Source organism: Coenobita brevimanus, chromosome 1 (assembly GCF_032717465.1).
Source record: "Coenobita brevimanus isolate Jiangsu-jjx chromosome 1, ASM3271746v2, whole genome shotgun sequence".
NCBI lineage: Eukaryota > Metazoa > Arthropoda > Malacostraca > Decapoda > Coenobitidae > Coenobita > Coenobita brevimanus.
Window position 1 is genome coordinate 59,809,963 of NC_136954.1, and position 25,452 is coordinate 59,835,414.

Sequence of the window (25,452 nt, forward strand, 5' to 3'; positions counted from 1 at the left end):
GTGGTAGACGTGGGAGTAATGGTAGTTGTGGTGGTGGTGGTGGTAATTGTGGTAGCTAGAATGGTGAATAAGGTTTTTCTGGGTGTGGATATTGTGGTAGGCCGGGTAGTGTGATAGTGGTAGTTGTGGTGGTACTCCAGGTAGTGGTGGTGCTGATTATAGTTGTGGTAGTAGTAGTAATAGTAGAGATAGTAGCAGTAGTAGATAGACCATATTTATTCCAGTGATGCTTTTTATATCAGTCCTCCCACGCGCAATAGATGGCGTCACACATCACATATCACCGCCTCGACACTAACATCCACCGTCCATACTGAATACATACTAGGGTTGTCTTATTCAGAACTACCATTTGAGCTCCACGTCTTCCCTTCGGAGTTCCCTTGTATTTAATATTATCTTTTTCTCCGTTTATTTCTCCAGTTCTTTCTTCCTCCTCCTCCTCCTCCTTCCCTCTCTCTCCCTGTCTCACTTCCCTCCCCTCCTCTCCCTCTCTCTCCCTGTCTCTCTTCCCTCCCCTCCTCTCCCTCCCTCCTTCCCCTCCCCTGCTGATGACTCGAGTGATGAAGGGTTGACGAGAGGTGGTGAGAGAGAGAGAGAGAGAGAGAGAGAGAGAGAGAGAGAGAGAGAGAGAGAGAGAAGGAATGGGAGGGAAAGTGAAAAAAGTGGAAAGGGAAGAAAGAGAGGGAGGGGGGGAAAGAAAGAAGGGAGGAAAGGAGAGAGAGGAAAGGAATGGGAGGGAAAGTGAAAAAAAGAAGAGAAAAGGAGAGAGAGAGAGAGAAGAGGGGGAAGACTGGTTAATTTGCCTAATAGTAAACAACCCTCATCCCTGTACTACCTTCCTGTCATCATCATCATCATCATCATCAACATCATAATTATTTCAGTTTTAATCGTCTTTCCTCTCCTCTCATCCCCATCTTTCTCCTCTTCACGCTTCTCCTCCCCACTTCTCTTCTCTCCTCTTCATATCAGTCTTTAATCCTCTCTCTCTATCTTATTTCCTTGCTCACCTTTTTCCTCCCTCCCTCCCTTTCTCCTTCCTTCTTTCTTCACTTCCTCCCTACCCCTTCCTCCTCCCTGTTACCCTCTTTGCCTCCCCTCCTCCTCTCTCTTTATTATTTTTACCTCTTTCACTCCCTCTTCTCTCCCTCTCTCCCTCCATCCATCCCTAAATCCCACTTTTTCTCTCCTCGTCAGTTTCCTCCATCCCTTCCCCTCCCCCAGTCTCCATCCCTTCCCCTCCCCCTCTCTCCATCCCTTCCCCTCCCCCTCTCTCCCTCTCCTTCTCCCTCCCTTCCTCCTCCCCCTCCCACTTCATGAACTCCTTCCCTCCCTCCCCCTTCCTCCCTCTCACTATCGATTCACTCCCCCTCCCTCCCTCCGTCTCTCCCTCCCCCTCCTCTTTTTCTCTCTCCTTCCTCATCTCTTCTTCACTCCTTCTCCCCTCCCTCCCCCCCCTTCTTGCTCCTTCTCTATGTATATCTCATTCTCCCACTTCTCTTTTTTTTCTTATTATATCCATTTTCCTCCTCCTCCTCCTCCTCCTCCTCCTCCTCCTCCTTTCTCTTTCTCTCTCTCTCTTTCTCTCTCTCTCTCTCTCTCTCTCTCTCTCTCTCGCTTGTTCATTGTTCAAAACTTTGCTTGTTATTCTTAGTCTATTTTAGAAGCCCCTCCTCTTGCCTCCCCTCCCCTCCCCTCCCTCCCTCCCTCCCTCCCCTCCCCATCTACTTTCCTCTTGTCCTTCCCCTTCCCCTTTCTCTTCTTCTTCATCTCCTTTCTTCTCACCTTTTCTCCTCCCTTCCCTCCCACTCTCTTGTTCTTCATTTCACCAGTGACTCTCTTCTATCGTCTTTACCTCCCCCTTTTCTCCCTCCTCTTTCTCCTTCTACCTCTCCATTCTCCCCGCTCCCCCCTCTCTGCATCTCCTCTCCCTAATCCTCTCCATCTCCTTATCTCTCCTTCAGTAACCCCCCTCGTCCTCCCTGCTCACCCCTTCTCCCTCCACCCCTCTTCTGTCCCTTCCATCCTTCCCTCTCTTGTCCCACCTCTTCTTCTCCATCCTCCCTCAGTTTCTCCACCCATCCTCCCTCCCGTCCCCCTTCTCTTTCCTCCCCCTCTCCTCCCCTTCCTTCCTTCCTCCCTCCTCCCCAGTCCTTACCTCACCTCACTTTGTACCCTACCTCCTCCTTCCCTCCCTCCCTCACCTAATTCCCTGCCTCACCTTTTCCTTCCCTGCCTCACCCTCTCCTTCCCTGCCTCACCCTTTCTCGTACATGCCTCTCCACTTTCCCCTGCTTGTCTCTCTTTCTGCCTACCCTCCCACCTGCCTCCCTCTTCTGTTTGCCTCCCTGTCGTGTCTCAATCCCATCCTGCCTCACTACCTTCCATACCTCTCTTCCTCCTCGCCTCCCTGCCTCACCTCTTCCGTCACTGCTATTTCCTTCCCTCTTCCTCCACTCTTGTTGTCATACTGGTCTCTCTCTCTCTCTCTCTCTCTCTCTCTCTCTCTCTCTCTCTCTCTCTCTCTCTCTCTCTCTTTCTCTCTCTCCTCTTCTCTTCTCTTCTCTTCTCTTCTCTTCTTCTCTCTCTCCCTCCCTCCCTCCCTCCCTCCCTCCCTCCCTCCCTTCCCAGTCTCACTCATACCTCCCTTACCTTTCCCTGCCTACCCTTTCCCAGCATCCGTGCTTCCTTCCCCTGCCTACCCTCTCCTCCTGCCTCAATCCCTGCCTCTCACCACAGAACACTACCCTCAGCTCCTCCCCAATCCCCTTGCCTCACTCTCACATTCCCTACCTCATTCCCTGCCCAACCCTTCCCCACTGCCTCTCCCTACACCTTCTGCTACCCCTCCTTCCCGTCCTCCCCACCTGACTCCATTCCCCTCACCCTTCCAACCCCCACCCCTTCTCCCCGCTTCCCCGTTCATCCCATCCTCCCCTTCCTCACCCTGCCCCTCTCTCTCTGCCTCCCCTCCCCGTGCCTCAATCCGGGCCTTCCTCACACCACACGCCCCTGCCTCAGTGGGTGTTATAACGAAATATTTGCTAACTTCCACCGCCCTAGTATTGGACTCCAGCCCGCGTTCTCAACTTTTAATGCAGAAACCATTTATTTATATCAAAAACGTGTAAAAACTACCCCCAGACCCCCCAGCAAAGAAAAAAAAAAGTGAAAGTAAAAATAAATATATATACATACATATATATATAAAACGAAAAAAAAAAAGTTGGTTAAAAATATTACCGGGTGGTCTAGGCGGGTAAAGACGTTATCAGCACCACTTTGTATCCCCGACTTTGAATCTAAACCAATCAGGGTGAGGCTTCCCGCGCAGGCTCCTCCCCCTACCGCGCCCGGGCCAATCAGCGTCTAGTCCCGCCCCCCTCCACCCTGTGATTGGCCCCGGGGTGATCCTGGGGGCGGGGCTAGGGCGCGGGGGAGCCAGATGGGACCGAAGCTTCAATCGTTATCTTGTCTGCAGGCGGCCCGCTCTTGTAAATGTATTTTATTGCATCTTCTATTGATTTGTTGGCCTCCTAATGATTCCAAAAGTAAGATGGACGGTGGAGGAACGTGGGAGAGCGCTAAGAACTCCTCCAGGGTAGTAGAGACTGGAGGGAACTGGAGGGGAAGTGGAGAGCGAGCGAGAGAGAGAAAAGATATTGGTAGGGTTGGTTGGTTTTCTTGGGAGTCTTCTTCTTCGTCCTCCTCTTCCTCTTCTTCCTTCTTGTCGTCTTCTTGAATCCATCTTCTGTATTTTCTTCCTTCTCCTCTCCCTCATCGTCGACCTCTTCGTCTTCTGCGTCCTCTTCTTCCTCTTTCACTTCCTGCGTACCCGGGTAGTAGAGAGAGAGGGGGGGGGTAGAGGAGACGTCTGAGGAGGTTGATTTTCGTGGCACAATTCTTTCTCGTTTTGTTATTATTATTATTATTATTATTATTCGTAGTAGTAGTAGTAATAGTAGCAGCAGTAGTAGTTGTAGTCATAGTAGTAGTAGTAGTAGTTTAGTAGTAGTTGCTGTAGTAGTAGTAGTAATAGTTGTAGTTGCAGTAGTAGTCTTCGAAGACGTTTTCTTTTTCTTCTATAATTTTTTTCACCCTTCTCTGTCATTAACCTCCCCCCCCCTCCCTCTCTCTCTCTCTCTCTCTCTCCCTCTCTCTCTCTCTCTCTCTCGTTTACTACTTCATTAATCTCATTTTCTTCCTTTCTCTTTTTCTGTTCCTTTCTTCTTCTTTCTCCTCCCTTACTTCCTTCTATCTCTCCTTCCTTCTTAAAATATGGTAGAAAAGGAGAGAGAGAGAGAGAGAGGTGGAGAAGAAATACAGAGGAGAAAGAAAACGCGAGAAGGAAGGAAAGAGAGAGAGAAGGAGAACTGAAGGAGAGAGGTAAATGGAGTGGAGGCAGGGGAGGAGGGAGGGAGGGGACAAAGAAAGGTGGGAGGAAAGTGGAGAGAGGGAGGGAGGAGAAAGAGGAGAGGGGGAGGGGGGAGGGATGAGAAAGTGGAGAGAGGGGAGAGGGGATGAGAGTGGAGTGGAGGGAGGGGAAGGGGAGGGGAGGAGAGAGTGGAGTGGGGGATATGGGAAAGAGTGGGGAGAGGGAGGGTGGAGGGGAGGGGAGGGGAGGAAAACTGGGGAGGGGGGAGAGGATAACAAGATTTAGGGTGTTGCCGCAAGGAGGGGGGGAGGGGAGGACACACACACACACACACACACACACACACACACACACACACACACATCGTAACGTAGAATCTAGTCCACACATGCCTACATGTAAATGACACGTACATGACCGCAAATAAAGCCTTATACACACACACACACACACACACACACACACACACATACACACACACACACACACACAAACAGACAAACACACGACCTGTTTCACATAAATACACGCACACAGATTACAGAAACGCTCACATACACTCGGGGTTCATGCACATACACACGCCCACATAGTTATGTAAAGTACACACACACACACACACATGCCCACACACTTACACACACACACACACACGCACACATACACACACACACACACACACACACATATATTGCACGACTCTTACTCTCATCCAGGATACGGACATATGGACACGCCTACACTTGTACAAGGCACACACACACACACACACACACACACACACACACACACACACACACACACACACACACACACACACACACACACACACACACACACTCAAAATTGCGTTTATGACCTAAGCGCCGACACCACAGGCTGCTGTAATTGGGGGAGGGGGTGATAAGAGGGGGAGGAGGGGTGTGAGGGAAAGGGGAGGGGAGGGGTGAAGGATTGAGGGAGGGGGTAGGAGAGGGAAGGGGAGGGGTAAAGGGTTGAGGGAGGGGGGTGAAAGAGAGGGAGGGGTTTAAGGGAGGGGAGGGGAATGGGAATGTGATGACAGGGGAAAGGAATGAGGGAGAGGGATTGACTGTGTGAGAAAGAAAGGGATGGGAAGAATGAGGAAGGGAGAAATAAAGAGGGAGAGAGGGAAGGGGAAAAGGGAGGTTATAGAGGAGGGAGGGAACAAGGGAGAGGTAGAGTGTGGAGGGGAGAAAAGGGTGGCGGTGGTAGTAAGGGGGAAAATGAGAGGATGGGGAGGAATGGGAGTGGGGGAGACAAGGAAAGGAAAGGAGTTGCGGTGCTGACTTTTCCTTTCCCTTTCCTCCTTTTTCCTTCCTTGTTTTCCCTCTCCTTTTCCTTCCCTTCATATTTTTTTTTAACTTTCTTTTCCTCCTTTCTTTCCCTCTCATCTCCTCGCCTCATATTTTCTTCTCTTTTCTCCTCATTTCCCTCTCCTCTCCTTCCCCTCTTCATCTGTCTTTCCCTTCTTCTTTTATCCTTCATATTCTTCATTTCCTCTTCCCTCCTCTCCTAAATTTCTCTTCCCCTCCCTTTCTCTTCTTTTACCTCCTCTTGCCTCCGTTCTCTCCCTTTTCCTTACTTCCTCTTTTCGTCTCCCCTTCCTTCTCTTCTCATTCCTTCCCCTCCTTTCCCATATCTTCCTCTTCTCCCTTTCCCCTTTCCTGTTCCATCATTCCCAGTCTTCTCTCGCTCTCCCCCCTCCCATTTTCTCCCCTCTCTCTTTCCCTCCCTCCCACTCTCTTCCTCCCTCCCTCCCACTGCCTCCCCCTCTCCCTCTTTCCGCTCCCCTCTTCCTCCTTCCTATCTCCCTTTCTCTCCCCCATCTCTCCCTCCCTCCCTCCCTGCCTGCTGTCGTGTTATTTGTGGTTGAGATGGGACAGTAGTGGGAGTGGGAGAGGCCATATCTGTCCCATATTACACACACACACACACACACACACACACACACACAGGCCTTTGCAACAGCTTCCTAATAGTATTGTTTTATCTATTATTATTACTACTACTACTACCGCTACTACTGTTACTACTATTACTACTACTATCATCATCATCATCACTCATATTAGTACTACCGTTGATTGTTTTGTTTTAGTACAAATTTTGATTATTTAACTGCGGCCTTTTATCATTATTATTATTATTATTATTATTATTATTATTATCGTTGTTATATATCTCAATATCATTGCATTGTTTTCCTGGTCCTTTCCCATAGTGATACTATGAAGATAGATTAGTTTTTGGAATTTTGACTTTTTTCTCCTTTCCTTTTTTTCATTTTTTGCCGAGTGGACGTTGTGTATAACTAGGAATATAAATGAATTAATAGGTGAATGGATGAATAACGCGAGGTGTGGAAATTAAAGAAAGAAGAGAAGTGACAAGGGATATAAACAGATGTATGAAGTACGTGTGAAAACGTGAGTAAAAAGGAAGGTGACTAGACGAGGGAAACTTGTGATAAAGGAGGGTATGGAAGGTGGATAAACAGAAGAGGTAATGACAGATAAATGATAAGTGAGGTAAGGCTGGAGATATAGCAGATAAGGCTTGTTCCTCGCCCTTATCTTGACAGTATAGATGGGAGATTTTAGTGATCAATTGTTTTAGTGTCCCCAGAAATAGAAAATGAATCCCTAGAATGAAAAATGGGATGATGGTAAACAATGAAGTTCTACATATCAGTCAAAATAATAAAGATAATGCCACTGTCTTTAATTTTCGGCTTGAGAATGTGAAAGAGTAAATTTTTAGAGAGAGAGAGAATTAATTACACAAAGGTATTAAAGAAAGCAAGGTAATTATTGGTTTTTGTTGACTAATTCTCTCTCTCTCTCTCTCTCTCGTTTTATATCCCTCTCCCTTCCATTGTGTCTCTCCCTCTCCCTCATTCCAAAGTCTGTCTCTTCTTTCCCTCTCTCTCCCTCTCCCTCCTCTCCCTCTCTCTCTGGTTCTCCCTGACCAATGAATTACAGGGAGCTTACGTTGGCTTACACCTCTCTCTCTCTCTCTCTCTCTCTCTCTCTCTCTCTCTCTCTCTCTCTCTCTCTCTCTCTCTCTCTCTCTCCACCCCTATCAGATCCACCTTCCCCACTCCAACCTATTCGCAATGATGTGTGTGTGAAGGGGAGTTTAGAGAGAGAGAGAGAGAGGAGCAATGAAGAAAACTAAAATGCTGATCAACAAACACCTCATATAATACATTGTGACCCAGAGGTTTAATACGACCGCATTTGGAGTACGCAGTGCAGTTCTGGTTTTCTGCACAATATCAAGGACAGTAAAGTTAAGAGTCTGTGCATCGTGTATAGCATTAATTCACTTCCTTCAATACGTGATATACTTTATAGAGGTGGATTAAAATAGTTTGATGTTTACTCCTTCCCGCCAAAGTTGGTCCAGATCTCTCTTTTAGTTTTTGAGTAATCCGGCTAACAGACAGACAAACTAACAGACGTAAACAAACAGGGGTGAAAACATACTTTCCTTGTCGGAGAGAAAAATAACTACAATATAACAGAGTATGGGGTGTGAATTTGGCTCTATTATCTTGTTTTTATTTTTTCTTGGAGGGAGAAAGTTTGGGGCTTCTAGCTTGTGGTTCCTTCCTCCATGCATGAAAAAGGAAGAAAAAAAGATTTAGTTACGAAATACTTCTCCACTCAGTTTTTTTTTTTCTTTTTTTTACTGAATGGAACAAGCTTTCAGTGTGTTATGTAAAGCACTGCCATAAAAATCACCCTTTGTATTATTTTGTACTTTTGCTGCGTCCAAACGATTGTATTCAGTTTGGTGGCCACTTTGACTGGAGGGGTTTATATGCAGCCTTCATTAACCCCTATACTACCAGAGAACTCTTATGAATTAGAAGAAAATCCGTCTTTATTTTTATTTTTTGCTCTACGACCGATTGCCTCAGGGTTTGCAAAGTATGGGGAAGGGAAGGGAAACAAATGTATATGTTCTGCTATAGTTTTGTCAAAGTAAAAAAAAATTATAATGTTTTTTTTTCAGTAATATGAAGGGAGGACCCAGTGTTTAGGCTGTTCAAGGTCTGTGTGGTCTGTGTAACAATGTAACTCTCCCGCAGCGCACCCCTCTCCCCGTCAAATCCACCTTCCCCACCCCGACCTATTTGCAGGGTGATGTATGTGTTTGGGGGAGCTTAGGACACACACACACACACACACACACACACACACACACACACACACACACACACACACATTTCTATATCAGACACCTACGCACATATCCATTCCACATTCTCTCTCTCTCTCTCTCTCTCTCTCTCTCTCTCTCCCGGGTGAAATATGTGAGAGAGAGAGCCAGCCACACGCTTCCACTGATACCCCGCTCTCCACCTAGAGATTAGATCGATAAGCAATCAGCTGGGACGGGAGAGAGAGAGAGGAGGGGGTAATCTGTCTACCATCCACATACCCACAAATCTATCTATCCTTCCACATACCCACCAATCTATCTACCCACATACCCACCAATTTATCTATCTATCTATCTACCCATCAGCACATCAGGTACCGCCCATTAAAAGACCCATTGAAGCGTGTGGCGTAATAGGCCAATTAGCCCCGCCTTAATTGGTCCTCACTAACCACCCAGGCAGCCAATTAGCAGGGTGTACTACCACTAGGACACCGGCGCCATCTTGGTTCTCTCAGTGGGGGGGTGATGCCTTGCTTGACCTCTCTCTCTCTCTCTCTCTCTCTCTCTCTCTCTCTCTCTCTCTCTCTTTTGTTACTCCTTGGGTCGAATTTTTATCATTATTATTATTGTTTGTGACTCTCTCTCTCTCTCTCTCTCTCTGCTCCTTGGGTGGAATTATTATTATTATTGATGTTGTTGTTTGTTGTCTAGTCTTGTTTATTATATCCCTCTGACCTCAGGACCCAAACACAGGCAACACCCACCATAATTTTAAAGCATTGTGTACAGTGTTTTTATTATTATTATTATTATTATTATTTTTATTATCATTATTGTTATTGCTATTATTGTTATACTTTAGAGATCCTTTTTTTACGTATTTTTGCTATGATTTATTTCTGACACACACACACACACACACACACACACACACACACACACACACACACACACACACACACACACACACACACACACACACACACACACACACACACACCATGTTCTCTTATTCTATCCTTTCCCCCTCCTTCCCCAATTTCTCTCTCTCTCTCTCTCTCTCACACACGTCACCCTACCCCAGCCCACGTCACCAGTCAAGTAACCCGACCACCTCACACAGGGGTTTCTTAGGGGCGATATTTACCTCTCTTCCTATTCCCCCATCACCCTTATGTGCTCCCCTCTCATGTGTAATGTAATACCCCGACACACACACATGACTTTACCTGTACGTACGGATGCAGGTGTACACATGTAAGCACGAATAGGTGGTGTACACTGGGTAATCACGGACGAGAGGGAGTGTGCTTAGATGATGGAGTAGTACCTGTGTGTATAGTTTTTTCCGTTTTTTTTTTTTTTTTTTTTTTTTATGGCTATTTTTTTTTAACCATGAAATAGAGGACTGGATGTGCTTACGATATTATTATTATTATTATTATTATTATTATTATTACTACTACTACTACTACTACTACTGCAACTACTACCACTACTTCTACTACTACTACTACAACTACTACTACTACTACAACTACTGCAACTACTACTACTACTACTACTACTACTACTACTACTACTACCACCACCACCACTTAGGGGTGTTACACTACTTTACTCAAGAATTTCTCAAACGTATCAAAAGAATATGGTATACTTAAGAGAGAACGAAGAAAATAGTGATTAAAACGATGATGATGATGATGATAGTCTTATGGCAGTGGTGGTAATTATGCTAATGATGATACTGATGATGAGGGTAATGAAGGTGATGATTACTTTGATGAGGGTAATGAGGGTGATGATTAATTTGATTAGGGTAATGAAGGTGATAATTACTTTGATGATGGTAATGAAGGTGATAATTACTTTGATGATGGTAATGAAGGTGATAATTACTTTGATGATGGTAATTTAGGCGATGGCGTAGCTGCTAATACCACCCAGCCGTGCCCCTGTGAGAGTGTACCCCTGGCTGGCTTCCCTGTGCTGTAATTAATCGGGTGTAATCCCCTCATCTAATCACCTCTCAGGGATTACCGTGGCAGGGCTTCATGACGGATTGACTCAGGTTGATGGTTTGCAGTATTTGCTTAAACTGGTATTTAATAGTTTTGCTTGGTTTTGGAAGCTTTGATAAAACATATAATACTCACACACACACACACACACACACACACACACACACATTGTACATATGTTTCCTCACATATATACATAAACCTTCATCCCTGCATAGAAGCATACTCTCTCTCTCTCTCTCTCTCTCTCTCTCTCTCTCTCTCTCTCTCTCTCTCTCAGCGCAGGCATTAATATAAATTGCATGATTATGGCGTGATTGTCATTGAATTACGCCCACACATACATTCATACATACAGAAATACGCACATACATACAAACGCACATAAACACATACACTTGGTTGTTTAATATTTGAGATGATACGGTTTTTTGCTTTTATCATTATTGTTATTATTATTATTATTATTATTATTGTTGTTGTTCATGTTGTTGTTACTATACGCTTTTCACTTTAACTTGGCCTAAAATTGCCTTCTCACAATCTTGAATCCAGAGTTGTAACAAAACATGAGCACCAAATTTTGGCGCTAGTCAGGAAGAAGTGCTATGGAAGTGATGCAGAGCCGTTGCCTTTTCTTTCTCTGCCATTCAGCTACGGGAAATAAGGTGCAAAAGGACGAATATCTGTGCCAAGTTAAGGTGAACGAACCGTAGTGTTTTTTTTGTTGATATTGAAACTTTTATTATTTTGGTCTTATTCCTTCCTTCATTGTTTCCTCCAGTCTTTCTTCCTTCTTTCCCTCCTTCCCTTCTTCCTTCCCTCCTTCATTCGTTCTTTCATTCTTTCTCTCCTTCCCTCCTTTCTTTCTTTCCCACACTTCTCTTAACTCCTCTTTTTTTTCTTTTGCTCCCTCTACCCTCTCTGTTTCTTTGGATAGGTATAAAATTGTGTAAGGTAAGTGAAGCCTGGTGTAGGACAGGTATAGGAAAGGTGTGGGACAAGTGTGTGACGTGTGAGGGAGGATTGTGTAGCAGGTGTGGGGCAGGTGTGTGACGTGAGGGAGGATTGTGTAGCAGGTGTAGGACAGGTGTGTGACAGATGAGGGAGGATTGTTTACAGGTGTGGAATAGTTTTAAGGCAGTTATGGGAAAGATGTGTGACAGGTGTACAATGAAAAACAGGTGTAGGACTGGTGTGAGATATAGAAGACAGGTGTGGAGGTGCGGGTGCGTAAAACTGAATAAACCATATATATGAATAGACAGGTGTGGAGGGGAGGTGTGTGGGTCAGGTTTGTAGGTGCAGGTGTGTGAAGTGTATAAGCCGCGTATAAGACAGGTGTGGGGCAAGGATAAGACAGGTGTGTGGGACAAGTATACGGTAGTTGTGGACAAGTATAAGGCAGGTGTGGGCAAGTATAAGACAGGTGTGTGGGACAGGTATGGGGAACAGATGTGTGCTATAATCCCACACACCTGCCTACCTTCACGCCTCCTCACACAGGTGATAATAAACACACGTGACTGGGCAGGGAAACACCTGATTCGGAGAGACACGGGAGGGAGAGGAGGAGGGAAGGACGGGGAGGTGAAGGGAGATGAGGGAGGAGAGAGGAACAGGAAGGAGAGCAGGACATGGGGAAATGGAAGAAGAAAAAGGAGAAAAGAAACAAGAGAGAGACGTTAGACGAAAAGCAGTATATAAAATTCTCTCTCTCTCTCTCTCTCTCTCTCTCTCTCTCTCTCTCTCTCTCTCTCTCTCATTATCACCATTAACACTGCAGCCATCGTTATCATCATTAACACTCATCACTATCTACGCTTCCTTTTCCTCTTTTTCCTCTTCCTCCTCCTCTTCTCTTACTCTTCCTCCTCCTTCTCCTTCTCTTGTTCATACCCTTCCTCCTCCTCTTCCACTTTCACCTCTTTCTCTTCCCACTCCTCCTCTCTCTCCCTCCTCTGCCTTTTTCTCCTCTACGTTCTCTTACTCCTCCCGTTCCTTTGTCCACTTCCTCTTTCTTCTCCTCTTCTTCTTTTTCCTTGTCATCCTCCTGCTCTTCCTCTATCTTCTCCTCTTCCTCCTCCTCTTCCTCTTCCTCTTAACGAATTTTGCAGGCCTTCCAACTTTTCTTCTGCCGTTTGTAAATAATCATTAGGAGGGTGAAGGGAGGGTGTGGGTGGAGAGAGAGAGAGAGAGAGAACACTATCTTTACATTGGCACTCCGCATCCCATCCCTCACTCGCTTTTAACTAACTTACTTCCTCTCCCCATTTCCCCCTCTCCCTCTTCTTTCCTCTTCCCCTCTTCTCCCCACCTTCCTTCCTGTTCCTCTTTATATCCTTCCCTCCTTTTCTCTCCTCTCCTCTCTTCTTTCCTCTTTCCCCCTTCATCCTTCCCCTTCCTCTCCCTCTCATTCTCTATATTCTGCCTTTTCTTCTTCCATTTCCCCTCTTCCTCTTCCCTTTCCTCTTTCTCCTATGATATTCCTTCCCTTCTTCTCCTTCTTCTTCTTCAACTTCCTCTTCCGCGTCTCGTTTCCTCCTCCTCCTCCTCCTCCACCTCCTCCTCCTTCTCCTCCTCCTCCTCCTCCTCCTCCTCCTCCTCCTCCTCCTCCTTCCTTTGATAATGAAGGTGTAAGCAAAGTTAGGTGCGTCCCTCCATTCTCTCTCTCTCTCTCTCTCTCTCTCTCTCTCTCTCTCTCTCTCTCTCTCTCTCTCTCTCTCTCCTTATCACCTTGTTTTCACTCCCCTTTGTTCTTCCTATTTTTCCTCATCTTCCTTTCCCTTCTCCCCTCCCCTCCCCTCCCCCACATTTTAGAGAGAGATAGAGAGATACTGAAGACGGAGAAGTGGGTGGGGAAGAGCTGGGGGAAGAGAGAGAGGGAGAGAGAGAGAGAGGTAGGGAAGAGAAATGGGGAGGTCAGAGGAAGGGGGAAGAGAGAGGAAGGGGTAATATTAAGGAAGGGAGTGAAACGAAAAGGGAGAGAAGAGGAGAAGGATGGGGGAGGGGAGGGGGAGGAGAGGAGAAAGGGGGAGGGGGAGGAGAGGGGAGGGGAGGGGAGGAGAGAAGCGGGGAGGGTGAGGGGGTGCCAGTTGGAGGTGCCAGAGTGAACAAATAAAGCTTGAATGATTAATGAGACGGAGACGCTGCCTGGCTCTCTCTCTCTCTCTCTCTCTCTCCTTCTCTCTCTCTCTGTGTAGTGGTGTGGGTTGTCTACTGTCTCTCCCCCTCACCCCCCCACCCACCACCACCGCAACCCTCTCACCTTACACCCTCACCACACCCTTACCTCCCCCCTACACCCTAACCCCTCCCCCCTACACCCTTACCTTACACTTCCCCTCCCTCAGAATCATCATCATCATTATCATTATCATCATTAATATTCACATATTGTCATCCAAATGCACACCCTCTTTTTCAGCTTCATACTTCATTCATCTACCTCTACCCACATCATCATCATCATCATCATCATCATCTCCTCCTGAAGGCTTTGTTGTGTTTGCCTTCCCCTCATTGGTATTATGTTAGCAAGTATCCCCAGTCAGCCTTTTATGTCACCCTTGAGGGGCTAGGTATGGCTGGAGCGCCTTAACCCATCGGTCCACCAGGCGACCACTTGTTTGTTTGATTCCGGGCAGTGTAGAAAATAATATCAGAAGAGTATAGTAATATAGGAATAGTAATTGATTTATTTTTTTCGTCCTCAGTCCTGCATCTCAACACCAACTTCATGTGTTCCTGTTATGACGTTGAAACACACACACACACACACACACACACACACACACACACACACACACACACACACACACACACACACACACACACACACACACACACACACACCAGAAGCCCCTCATACGTCTGTCCAAGTGTGTAGTAAGGGTAGAGGCGGGTCACTTAGCTAGGGGTACAAAGTGGTGTCCTTCGGCCTTAGTGTTTAGTCGCCCCTCGGAACCCTTAGTGCCCTTTATGTGGGTTGACCTGCATATTGACCTGTATGACCTTTTTTAACCCGCATGATTCTTATATTGACCTAAGATGACCCGTACACTGACCCACACACCCATTTACTCCCCCAGGTGAACCAAATGATGCTGAGGTCACTGGAACGACTAATATATTGACCCTTATGACCTGTGTGACCTCTTATAACCTAATATGACCCGCACACTGACCCACATATCCCCTTTCTCCCCCAGGACGCAAATCCCGGCCCGGTGAGTCGTGGTGCCCGGTGTGTGGGTTGACGATCCGGGCTGGGGAGCTGGAGTCACATCTCAGCCAGGAGTTGGACAAGCTGGCCCGCCTTCCCCAGACCCGACCCCTCTCACAACGCACGCCCACGCCCACCACCACCACCGCACCCACGCCCGCCACCACTGCCACTACCACAGCCGCACCCGCACCCAGATTCCGCAGACCCTCAGCAGGACAGGCACATGGCCCTGATTGGCAGGTGGGTGTTTAAGATATCAGGTTTTTAGTGTTATCTGAATACTTACACCCACACCCACACCATATTCTACACCCACATCCACACCATCATCAAAAACCACATCATCTACACCCACATCCACACTGTCATCAAAACCACTTGCATCATCATCTGCAGTCACGCCACACCCTTACCCACATCCTCATCTTCAGCCTCTTTTTCACAGATACCCATACCATTACTGTCATCCACACCCTTCACCCATACCCTGACGCATACCCGTACCCACACGGCCACTGCCACACCCGCACCTTCCACCTCACCCTCACCTACACCCTCACGCACAATCACACCTCACTTGGATTCTTTAAGTCAGATTATTGTCTTAAAAGAAATGTCAGTACAACGGATCCAGACTGCGCTGCGTCCACTTTTTTTGTTTAATATGTTGAAATAATTGCTCTCATGTATAATTACTTGGATGTTTTTATTTTGTCATTAATTATCTTTGTTTTTAACCCTCTTATTTTTGTTTGGCTTATTATTCTAGTCTTGTCCCTCTTTCATCCTCATGTGTTTCTTCTGTTTTCACTTATCTTCCTTACGTTTTTTTTTTCTCTGCATTCTTGTGTTGGTGTTGTTTCTCTTTCTGTCTCTTCTGCCGGTCGTCCTCTCTCTCTCTCTCTCTCTCTCTCTCTCTCTCTCTCTCTCTCTCTCTCTCTCTCTCTCTCTCTCTCTCATTTATCTGTCCCTATCTCCCGTCCTCTTCTCTCACACTTCATCATTCTTTTCCCTCCCCTTCTCTCTCTCTCTCTCTCTCTCTCTCATTTATCTGTCCCTATCTCCCGTCCTCTTCTCTCACACTTCATCATTCTTTTCCCCCCCTCCCCCCCCCCCGCTCTCTCTAACCACTCTCTCACTCTCTCTCTCTCTCCCGCAGCGATACGAACGTGTACGGAACAACAGACAGAGAAGACTGCGATATAAGCGGGCCCGGAGGGAGGGTGACCCGAGCACTGACCTCTTGACCTGCCCCGTGTGTAAGGCCAGCGAGGATGTCACGGAGGATATACACACGCACATTGACCAGTGCCTGAGGAGGGTACGTCGATAGATACATGGATAGATTAAGTGATAGATAGATTGGTTGAATGTTATCAGATTGTTAGATAGACACTCAGAAAAATATATGGAAAACAACGTAGGAAATGCTGTTTAATGAATTTCTGTCTCCGTCTGTCTATCTGTCTGTCTGTCTGTCTATATATCTATCTGTCTATTTATCTCACAGGTGGAGGAGGAGGGCGAGGACGAGGTGCAGGTGGATGATGTGGAGGAGTACGAGTGGTGTGGAGAGACGAGGGTGAGGGCGACCACACTGCTGAGGGCCGAGGGACAGCTGCATGGTGAGAGAGAGAGAGCGAGAGAGAGAAGACGATGGGTATTGGCGAAAGATGTAAACAAATCCGCAATTAGAGAGAGAGAGAGAGAGAGAGAGAATTAAAGAAGTAGAGTCTAGTTATTCTCTTGATTATTTATTTCAAAATTTCTTCAATCCGATTCAGAAAAAATATGAGCAGTTGAAAATAGTTAAGAAAAAGGGATTAGGGATTGTTTGTGTGTGTGTGTGTGTGTGTAGCTATGTACGTTTTACTGCTCCCGTTTATGTATTCTGTGTAGGTGCAGCTGTGTAAGTAACCATGTATGTCTGTGTGATGTGTACGAATTATCCTGTGTATGTATTATGTGTAGGTGTGACTATGTTTATGTAAAAACCTCTGTATACCTATCTGTATGTATGATTATTTGCTCGTATAATTACATGTACGTATAATCTGTGTACGTTTAATGGTGTGTACGTTTCAGCCCTGGGGACGAAAGTTGAGCACGGTAATGAAGACGAGATGGTGGACGTGTGTGATGACAGTCATGTGTACGGGCCCTCGCAGTACACACACCTCGACCTCACGCACACGGACGCCAACCCAACACACACAGACACACCCGCAGACGATACCCACATGGGGGAGGAAGAGACGCACACAGATCTACAAAATAATGGAGAGGCAGCGGAGACGGATAGGTAAGAAATGCCTCCCCTGTGAGACACTCCCTACTGCTCCCCTTCCACTCGTGTATCGTTGGGACAGCTCTATCCCCAGCGTTGTTACATCATTATCTTTTTCTTATCATTTATGCAATCTAATTCTCTCTTATCTCCCCTCCAGCCTAGACCGCCCTGCCACCCCTGCCTCTCCCAAGCCGTCCACGTCAGCAGCAGCGGGAGGGGTGAGGGCAGGGGTCGGTGGGGGTGAGAGTGCGGTGGTGGCAGCCCTGAGGGAAAGGGTCAGGGAGCTGGAGGCACAGGCACCACGATCAGCCCCTACATGCCGAGTTTGCCATGTGAGGGCCTTTTTTTTTTTTCTATTTTCTGCCATATTTTTACCATTTACCATTTTTTTCCCTTTGTTTTTTACCATATACAGCCGTTTTCTGCCATTTTTTCATTTTGTGCCGTTTTTTGCTGGTTGTAATTTATCCATTTTCTGCCTTTTTTTTTTTTTTTTTTTGGCCATTTTATGCTTTTTTGGCATTTTATGCCTTTTTTTTGCCATTTTATGCCTTTTTTGTCATTTTCTTCCTTTTCTTTGTCATTTTTTGCCATTTTCTTGCCTTTTATAGTCTTTTCCAACCTACACTATTTTCTCTTCATGGTTTTTCTTAAGGTCAATTTTCTCCTTGATTGTATTTATCAGAGTCATTTTCAGTCTTCTGCCATTGTCTTCAGTGTAATCTCAAATCTACCTAAGATCTTGTCAGTGCCATTTCTTAAGGTTTTGTGTCGCTGGTGCCATTTAGAGCCATCTTTGTCTCACATAAAAAGTACCATAGAGCCTTCGATAGACTGTGATAGATAATTGATACAAATAGATACTGATTTTTTTTCATTTTGTCCTTGATAGTTAGATCAGTGTGAGACAGATGGACAGATAGATAGATAGATGGATGGATGGACAGACAGAAAAGCCGACAGATAGATAGATGGATAGATCGATGGATGAATGGGTGGACAGATAGATAGGCAGACTGATAGATGCACCAATAGATAGATCCTAAAGCTTACCATCTATTTCACCATTTCAGAGCGAGTACAACAAGCCGCTGGTCTCCGTGCTGTGTTGGCATGTACAGTGTGAACAATGCTGGATGGCTTGTCTGGTAAGGAAGTTATATTTAGTTGCAGATTATAGTGTTATTGTTTATTTTGTGTTTTAGTTTTATGTATTTGTGTTATTATTATTATTTATTTACGTGTATTTACTTATTTACGTATTTACATATTTGCCTGTTTCAGTTATTTATGAAGCATTTTTAGTTGGATTTTGTAGTTAGTGTAATTTTTTTTAGCATATTTATCTCTTTCTCCATTTATTTATTTATTTACTGATCATTTCGACCTGGATTTTGTGGGTAGTATATTATAGTTTAGTTTTGTTTATTGTATTAGAAAACTTTATTACTTTAGATTTTGTAGTTAGAGAATATTAGTTTAGTTTTGTAGTTATTTTAGTTATTTTCTGTATGTGTCAAGGTAGGTATGTTTATTTAGTGAGCGAAGGTTTCCCGTTTAGTTTCGTCGAGTTCATTTATGGGCTTTCTATTATTTTTATTTTTCCCTTCGTTTCGTTCGCCCAGGCTTTTCGTGTTCTTGGTAATTGAGGTATGGATTTTGGTCTCGTTAGGTATTATTTATTTTTTTATTAATTAAGTGAAAGAGTAGTTAATCTGATGAGGGAAGGTCTCTCTCTCTCTCTCTCTCTCTCTCTCTCTCTCTCTCTCTCTCTCTCTCTCTCTCTCTCACACACACACACACACACACACACACACACACACACACACACACACACACACACACATGCACGAAGTCAAGATGCCGTACTAATTAAAGCAAAGAAATCCGTGCCATTTAGTGTCATCTGAGTCTTTTATCGCCACTTAATGCCTTTTATTGCCATTTATTGCCATTTTTTGCCATTTAGTGCCATTATCCCACCTGCCTCACCTTTATTGTCACTCCTTATTTTGCCATCAGTGCCATTTTCAGTGTGGGAGTTATTTTTTTTTATTTAATTAGTTTTGGTTCTGTTCATTATTGTAAAAAAAAAAAAGTTTGTTGCCATATGATATTTCCTGTCATCATTTCTCCTTAGTGGCATTAATTCAGTCTGTCTTGCAGTGCCATTAATCTCGATTTATTTCCTTTTATTGTCATTAATTTTCATTTAGTGACATTCATTTGCATTTATTTCTATTAGAACTGCCTTTTTTTGTGCCATCATTTTCATTTATCCCCATTAGTACCATAGACTCATAACCTCACACTCTCCATACTTCGATTTGTATGAGAAAAAAGGTTATTATTGATTATTTATTTATTTATTTATCTATTTATTTTTATTTATTTTGTGCATGGGGTGAGGTGGCGGTGTGGTGTTGCCGGATGTGGGGTAAAGGCCGGATAATCAGATATAAGCGTAATTTAAGCTGGCATGTTGTAGAGCTAAGGTTGAGAATAAGTAATGAGGAATAATTTATGCTGTCACAGTAAATAGTATTCTGTCCATCTGAATTGCACCTTAATAATAAATGAAAGTAGTAGATGAAAATAATTGTCTTGGTAAACAATAATAATAGTAATAATAATAATAAATAAAATGATAAATAATAGGTAATAATAGAATAACATGATGCTAATGATGTTTGTACCATGAATATTTCAGTTAATATTAATAATAATAAATAAATAAATAAATAAAAATGATAAAGTTGATAATACCATATCAAATAATGCCAGTCATAATTGCACCCTAAATAATACCATCCAAAGTTACTCTCCCTCACGCATACTCTCGCATCCTATCCTTCGCGCCTCACAAAAACGTCATCCTGCCCTCTCTCCACTTCCCCGTCTGTGCATCATATATCTTTAGGCGAAAAAAAGGGGCGTAGAGTGCTAATACTACAACAAAAGATGGCTCGCTTCAAGTAGGCAGTTAGTTAGCGTCTAGATGTAGGTGCAGGTGGCTAGGCTGGTTAGGTGTATGACTAGGAGCAGGGGGATTTGCGTTTGATCCTTTATAATAATAATAATAATAATAATAATAATAATAATAATGATAATAATCTAATAATAGTAAGGATAATAGTTGTAATTATAATGGTTGTATGAAAACATTACTACTGCTACCAATAATAAGAATAAGGATATTAATAATAATAATGATAATAATAATAATAATAATAACCCAGTAAGTTTGTAATAGATGTTGGAATAATACAAATAATAATAATGTCAGTACCTACTGTAAATACTTCCAATTAACCATCAAGAAATTCCCACAGTCGATTAAAATTACCTGGTGTCAGAGAAAGTAAAATAGGTAAGTCGTCCCCTCATATTAACCCCTTTAATTTGGTGACGTGTGTGTTTTTTTTTTTTTTTCGTGCAACCTCCAGACGATTTTTTTTTTAGACTTTTGAACTGCAGGAATTAGATATAGCCCTCATTAACACCTTTTCCTAAGCGATTTATTATGCTCATTACACTTTGCCTTCCTCTTCTGTATCATTTAAATCAGTCAAGTACAATCACACTCAGCATAGATAACTTAAAAATAAATCAATAAGGGAGAGGTGTTTGGGAGTGTCCTTACCACACGAGAATACGGACCATACTGTATAAAATAATCAGGTTTCAGCAAAAATAAGCCCTTGAAATACGTCACCTAATTCAAGAGGTTAAAGGGCTACTGACAGAATAACTACTTGGTAATAATGATGACTGATTACACTTTTTTTTTTTTTTCCCCATCTGTAGGGCACGAAGCGCCTCTGCCCCCAGTGCAACGTCATCACGGGCCCCTCTGACCTCCGCCGCATCTACCTCTGACCTCGTTTGACCCATAGCCGACCCCACCTCACCCGTGATTCATCCACGCCCCTCTTGACCTCCAGCCGATCTCACTTAACCCCGAACTCCCCCTATCTAACCCACAGAGAACTTAGTACAATGTCTAATTCATCCTTTTTAGCTTCTACCCCGTCTCGTTTCATCTTCCGGCGACGGCGAAAGAGGCTTGCTTCCTCCTCTTTTCATGTGACCCTCAACCGGCATAGTGTGACCCCCATTTCTTCCCATGTGACCCATAGCCGACTTCACATGACCCATAAATCATCCCACTGGATCAGTGCCTCACCTCATCTCATCTTCCGCCTCCTTCGCACGACCTCGGGTTCCTCCTCTTCCGTTGTGACCCACACTCGATCTCGCACGACACCTAAATCTTCCAGTGGGATACTCAGACACCTTCGTATTTCCTCTGACATTTCCAGACGACCTTACATGACTCCAGCCTCACCCCAGCTGACCTCCATTCAACCTCGCTCAGCCTCTAGTTCGTTCTGTTTGACCCCATCCTCACTTGCCTTAACCCTAACTCCACCAATCTTGACCCCTGACTCTTCCCAGTTTCCCCCAGCTTCTCCAGACCTGACCCCAGTTGATTCTCTTGTAACTCAGATGATTCAGCTTGACCTTACCTGAATCTGCTTGACCTGTCTTAAACTCACACGACCATGCCAGGTTCTAAACGACCCCTGCGTTTTCTTCTGTAGCTCACCTGATTCGTGTTGACCTTGTATGACCTGCAGTTGATTCAAAGTAACTTCAGCTGATTATAGGTGAATGGCAGGTAATTCTAGATCACCTCATTGGATTCTAGTTGACCTTTGGGTAATATTTGTGACCTCCAGTTGATTCAGGTTAACCCAGGTGATTCTGAGTGATCTATAGTTAATTCTAGATGACCTTTGGATGACATTTGAGCCTAGATTATTCTCTGTGACCCCAGATTGCTTCAGGTTCACCCCTAGCTGATTCCATGTGACCAGCAATTACCACTAGATGACCTGGCCTGATTGTTTGACCCTTTGGTACTGTATTTCTTCTCCAGTCAGTTCCACTTGATCCACTTTGATACCTTTGCCGTCAAGTGATGCGGTACAGCATTTTCATTTTCACCTAATTCCGTCCCCTTTAGCAACACATTTGACTTCACCTAGCTGCTCATTTGACTTCATTTGACTTCACCTAGCTGCTCATTTGACTTCACCTAGCTGCACATTTGACTTCACTTAGATCCTCTTTACATCACATACCCTCAGTTGTGAATAAGTGATCTTCATGGCGTCTCACGTGATAGTAAATAAGTAAGGTGTATAAGGACCATCTCTTGCTCAGGATAATATTAAGTACGCGGAAGGCTGTTTAGATTAATGGTAAATGTGTGTGTGTGTGTGTAAGTGTGTATGTAAGACCGAGTGTATTTGTTAAGAATGATGTATATATATAAAAAAAAAATAAACTTGGTTCTTTGTTAATGTTCCTTCAGTTCGATGGCGTTTGTATTTTTGTATTTCCTTGCGAACTTCAGACGATTTTTCCCAGCTTAGGAGAAAGATTTCGAGCTGGAGGGGTTTACTATAGCCGTCGTTAACCCCTTCACCACGAGAGGCTTCCCCGGACCTCAAAAAATCGTCAGGAGGTAGCCAGAGTGAAGTACAAACGGCTTTAGTACAGAAGGGGTTGAGTACTTCATTTATTTCGGTGTACAAAAATGTCCTGTAAGTTTGGATGTACTTAGTGGAAGGAGAATGTTTTGGTAACCACGTATCCACGTTTGGTAGCCACATGCCCGCATTTGGTAGCCACGTATCCACATTTGGTAACCACATGCCCACATTTGGTAACCACATAGCCCACATTTGGTATTCACATTCCCACATTTGGTAGCCACATACCCACATTTGGTAGCCACATTCGCAGGCCTTGTTTTCTGTCGTTATGTATAATTGAAGGAAAACTGTTCCTTTTTGTCATAGACGTTAATTGACAGAAGAAAGAAAATGTGTGAGAAAATATGCACCAGTTTCGTAAAAAGACCCAAACTCGAATGATTAATGCTGAGAGAGAGAAGGTATATGTAGGCTTTTTTTTTTTTTTTTTTTTTTTTTTTTTTTTTTTTGGAGGGGGGGGGGAATGTGATTAGTCTGCATGCCACTTTATAGAGCCAGTCAGAGCACAACATTCATTGCGGGTTTAACAAATGAGGGTCTGAAAGTGGGAGTTTTTACCTTCGCTCTCTCAGCTTTGATAAACATATGTGTTAGCAAATATTCCTGTTTAAGTTTGAGGATATAGTGTTATGGTACTGTATATATGGACCTCTGTTCTTAAGCACTTGCAGTGATATCTTTACGTTTAGTGAAAAGGGTAAGAGTTAGTAAATAAATGCTTAAAGTTCAGTTATATAAGGTGGATTAGTAACGACCTCTGTATAGTTTGTTACGCCAAATAAACACCGCAAGAGAACTGGTGTTGATGATGATGCAGCCTTTTCTTGCCCTGAATGCCTTGTTTTTGGTATGTAAGGTCGCATGAACGGCACTTGGTAGCGGGAATTTTATATGTACGTGTGTGTGTGTGTGTTATTTTTACAGGGCTGAGTCAGGTTTGTAGTGTCCCATCTTGTTGCACTTTTAGCCTACATTTATTTCAGTGTAAGGATATTTTTGGGGAACACAGGTGCAACTCGTAACTGTGCTTCCTTTACACCATTACCACCACTTCCTTTATGCAATTCCCGGGTGTCATCTAGGCCTTATGTGTGCAGGTATTACGTATTCTCTACTGTTACTTTCACCTACTTATTCAATATTTCATCCTTCTTTGTTAAAATGAAGATAAAGTTGGTCGTCTCTGCCTGTCCGCTTTCGTCCCCCAAGCTAGGTACCCATCTTACGGCTCTGTTTGCGCTTTTTTCAGATATTTTAATGCGTTTTTATTTTCCCAAGTGAGTGTTCTCTTCACCTGAATCAAAATACCTGTCAGTAACAAAAACTAGATGGTAATAGTCATGGTTATAAGTAATACGTGATAAAATTCCAGCATCCTTTGAGAGATTAAATCGAGGCAAGAGGCAATATGAAACACAGAACATTTCTTTTATTATGCTTTATTTTCCTAACATGACTCTGATGCCTCACACACCTGGTTACCTGGTCTTAATGAAAGGGGGAGGGGGACAGGTGTACGTGAGAGAGGGAAGTGAGGTGGGGGAAAGTGGAGACAATGAAAGGAAGGGACGGAAGAAAAAGAAACTGGGGAAAGTTGGGGAGTATGAAAGTGAGAAAGAGGAGAGTGAGGGGATGAGGAAGGGAGGGTTGGGAGGAAGGAGAGGGGAGAAGAGATTGGGGTGGGAGGGTGAAAGCGAGTGAGAGGAAGGGTATGCAGTCAGAGGGAATTGGTGGGGGGGGAAGAAGAAGAGAAAATGTGAAGGGCGAGACAGAAATGAGGAGGTGGGAGAAGGAGAGAATGAGGTAGGCTGAAGGATGTGGTTATGGAGGAAGGATGGAAGGAAATAACAGAACTGCACATCATTTATATCACCATTCCAAAGGGACATACAGAGCGATACTGAAGGGGGAGGGGGAGTGGTGGGGGTCGGCGGAAGGAAGTGTGGGGGGGGGGAAGAGGATGAGGAGGTGGGGGAGTGAGGTACTGAAACAAAGGAAGGATGGGGGGAGAGAGAAAGGGGGCAGGGAGAATCATACCTACCTACCTCCCTCCCTGTATCTCCTCCCTCGCTATACAGTACTGTGGGGGTGTGGGGGGTTAGCTATATACAGGTTCAGCTAAGTTCACCCTGCTTTATCTTATCTAGTTTATATAAAGCTTGAGGCAGCGTGAAGATAGCTCAGTGGGTGAATTAGATGCGGAGGGCAAATGTACAAATGGTGAGAGGTGAACAAGGTAATACGGTAGGTAGGTAGGTATGTAGGTAGGCAGGTAGGTAGAGAGTTGGTTGGTTGGTAGGAAGGTAGGTAGGCTGGTTGGTAGGTAGGTAGGTAGGGAAGGAGAAGTACAGAAGGAGAGAGTTAGTTGATGTAAGAGGTAGGGAGGAAGGATACGAGTATGAAGATGAAGAGCAAGTTGAGGTAGGTACACAGGGAGATTAAGGGGTGAGTAAGGGTGAAGGTAGGTCAGTGGGCAGGGATGAAGGGAAGTAAGAAGGGAAAAGATACAATTGGACAGAGTTGGATACGGGAGGAAGGAAGGTACATAGGAAGGTAATGAGGTAATGGGGAGAGAGGCAAGCAGGTTAGGATGAAGGTTGAGAAGTCGATAGGTAAGTAGACGAGCAGACAGGTAGGTAGATACTGAATGGGTAGGTAGAGCAGGTACATAGGTCAGTAGCAATACACGAAATCAGTAAAGTAGGTCGGTAGGTAGGTAGTAAGTAGAATAATGAAAGGGGGACATGGTAGGTAGGTAGGTGGGTAAGTGTAGA

General features: G+C 44.5%; 1 protein-coding gene across 1 annotated transcript in view; it reads left to right on the plus strand.

Moving 5' to 3' along the window:
* Nucleotides 1–21,018, plus strand: part of LOC145399447 (E3 ubiquitin-protein ligase Rnf220-like) — a 149,641-nt gene extending 128,623 nt beyond the window's left edge. Inside the window, exons 2-8 of the mRNA XM_080272091.1 lie at nucleotides 14,808–15,064; nucleotides 15,984–16,145; nucleotides 16,335–16,449; nucleotides 16,910–17,126; nucleotides 17,272–17,446; nucleotides 18,188–18,262; nucleotides 20,922–21,018. Of these exons, the coding sequence (XP_080128217.1) occupies nucleotides 14,808–15,064; nucleotides 15,984–16,145; nucleotides 16,335–16,449; nucleotides 16,910–17,126; nucleotides 17,272–17,446; nucleotides 18,188–18,262; nucleotides 20,922–20,993 (1,073 nt within the window). The 3' untranslated portion in view covers nucleotides 20,994–21,018. The remainder of the gene's footprint in view (nucleotides 1–14,807; nucleotides 15,065–15,983; nucleotides 16,146–16,334; nucleotides 16,450–16,909; nucleotides 17,127–17,271; nucleotides 17,447–18,187; nucleotides 18,263–20,921) is intronic.
* Nucleotides 21,019–25,452: the final 4,434 nt, after the last annotated feature.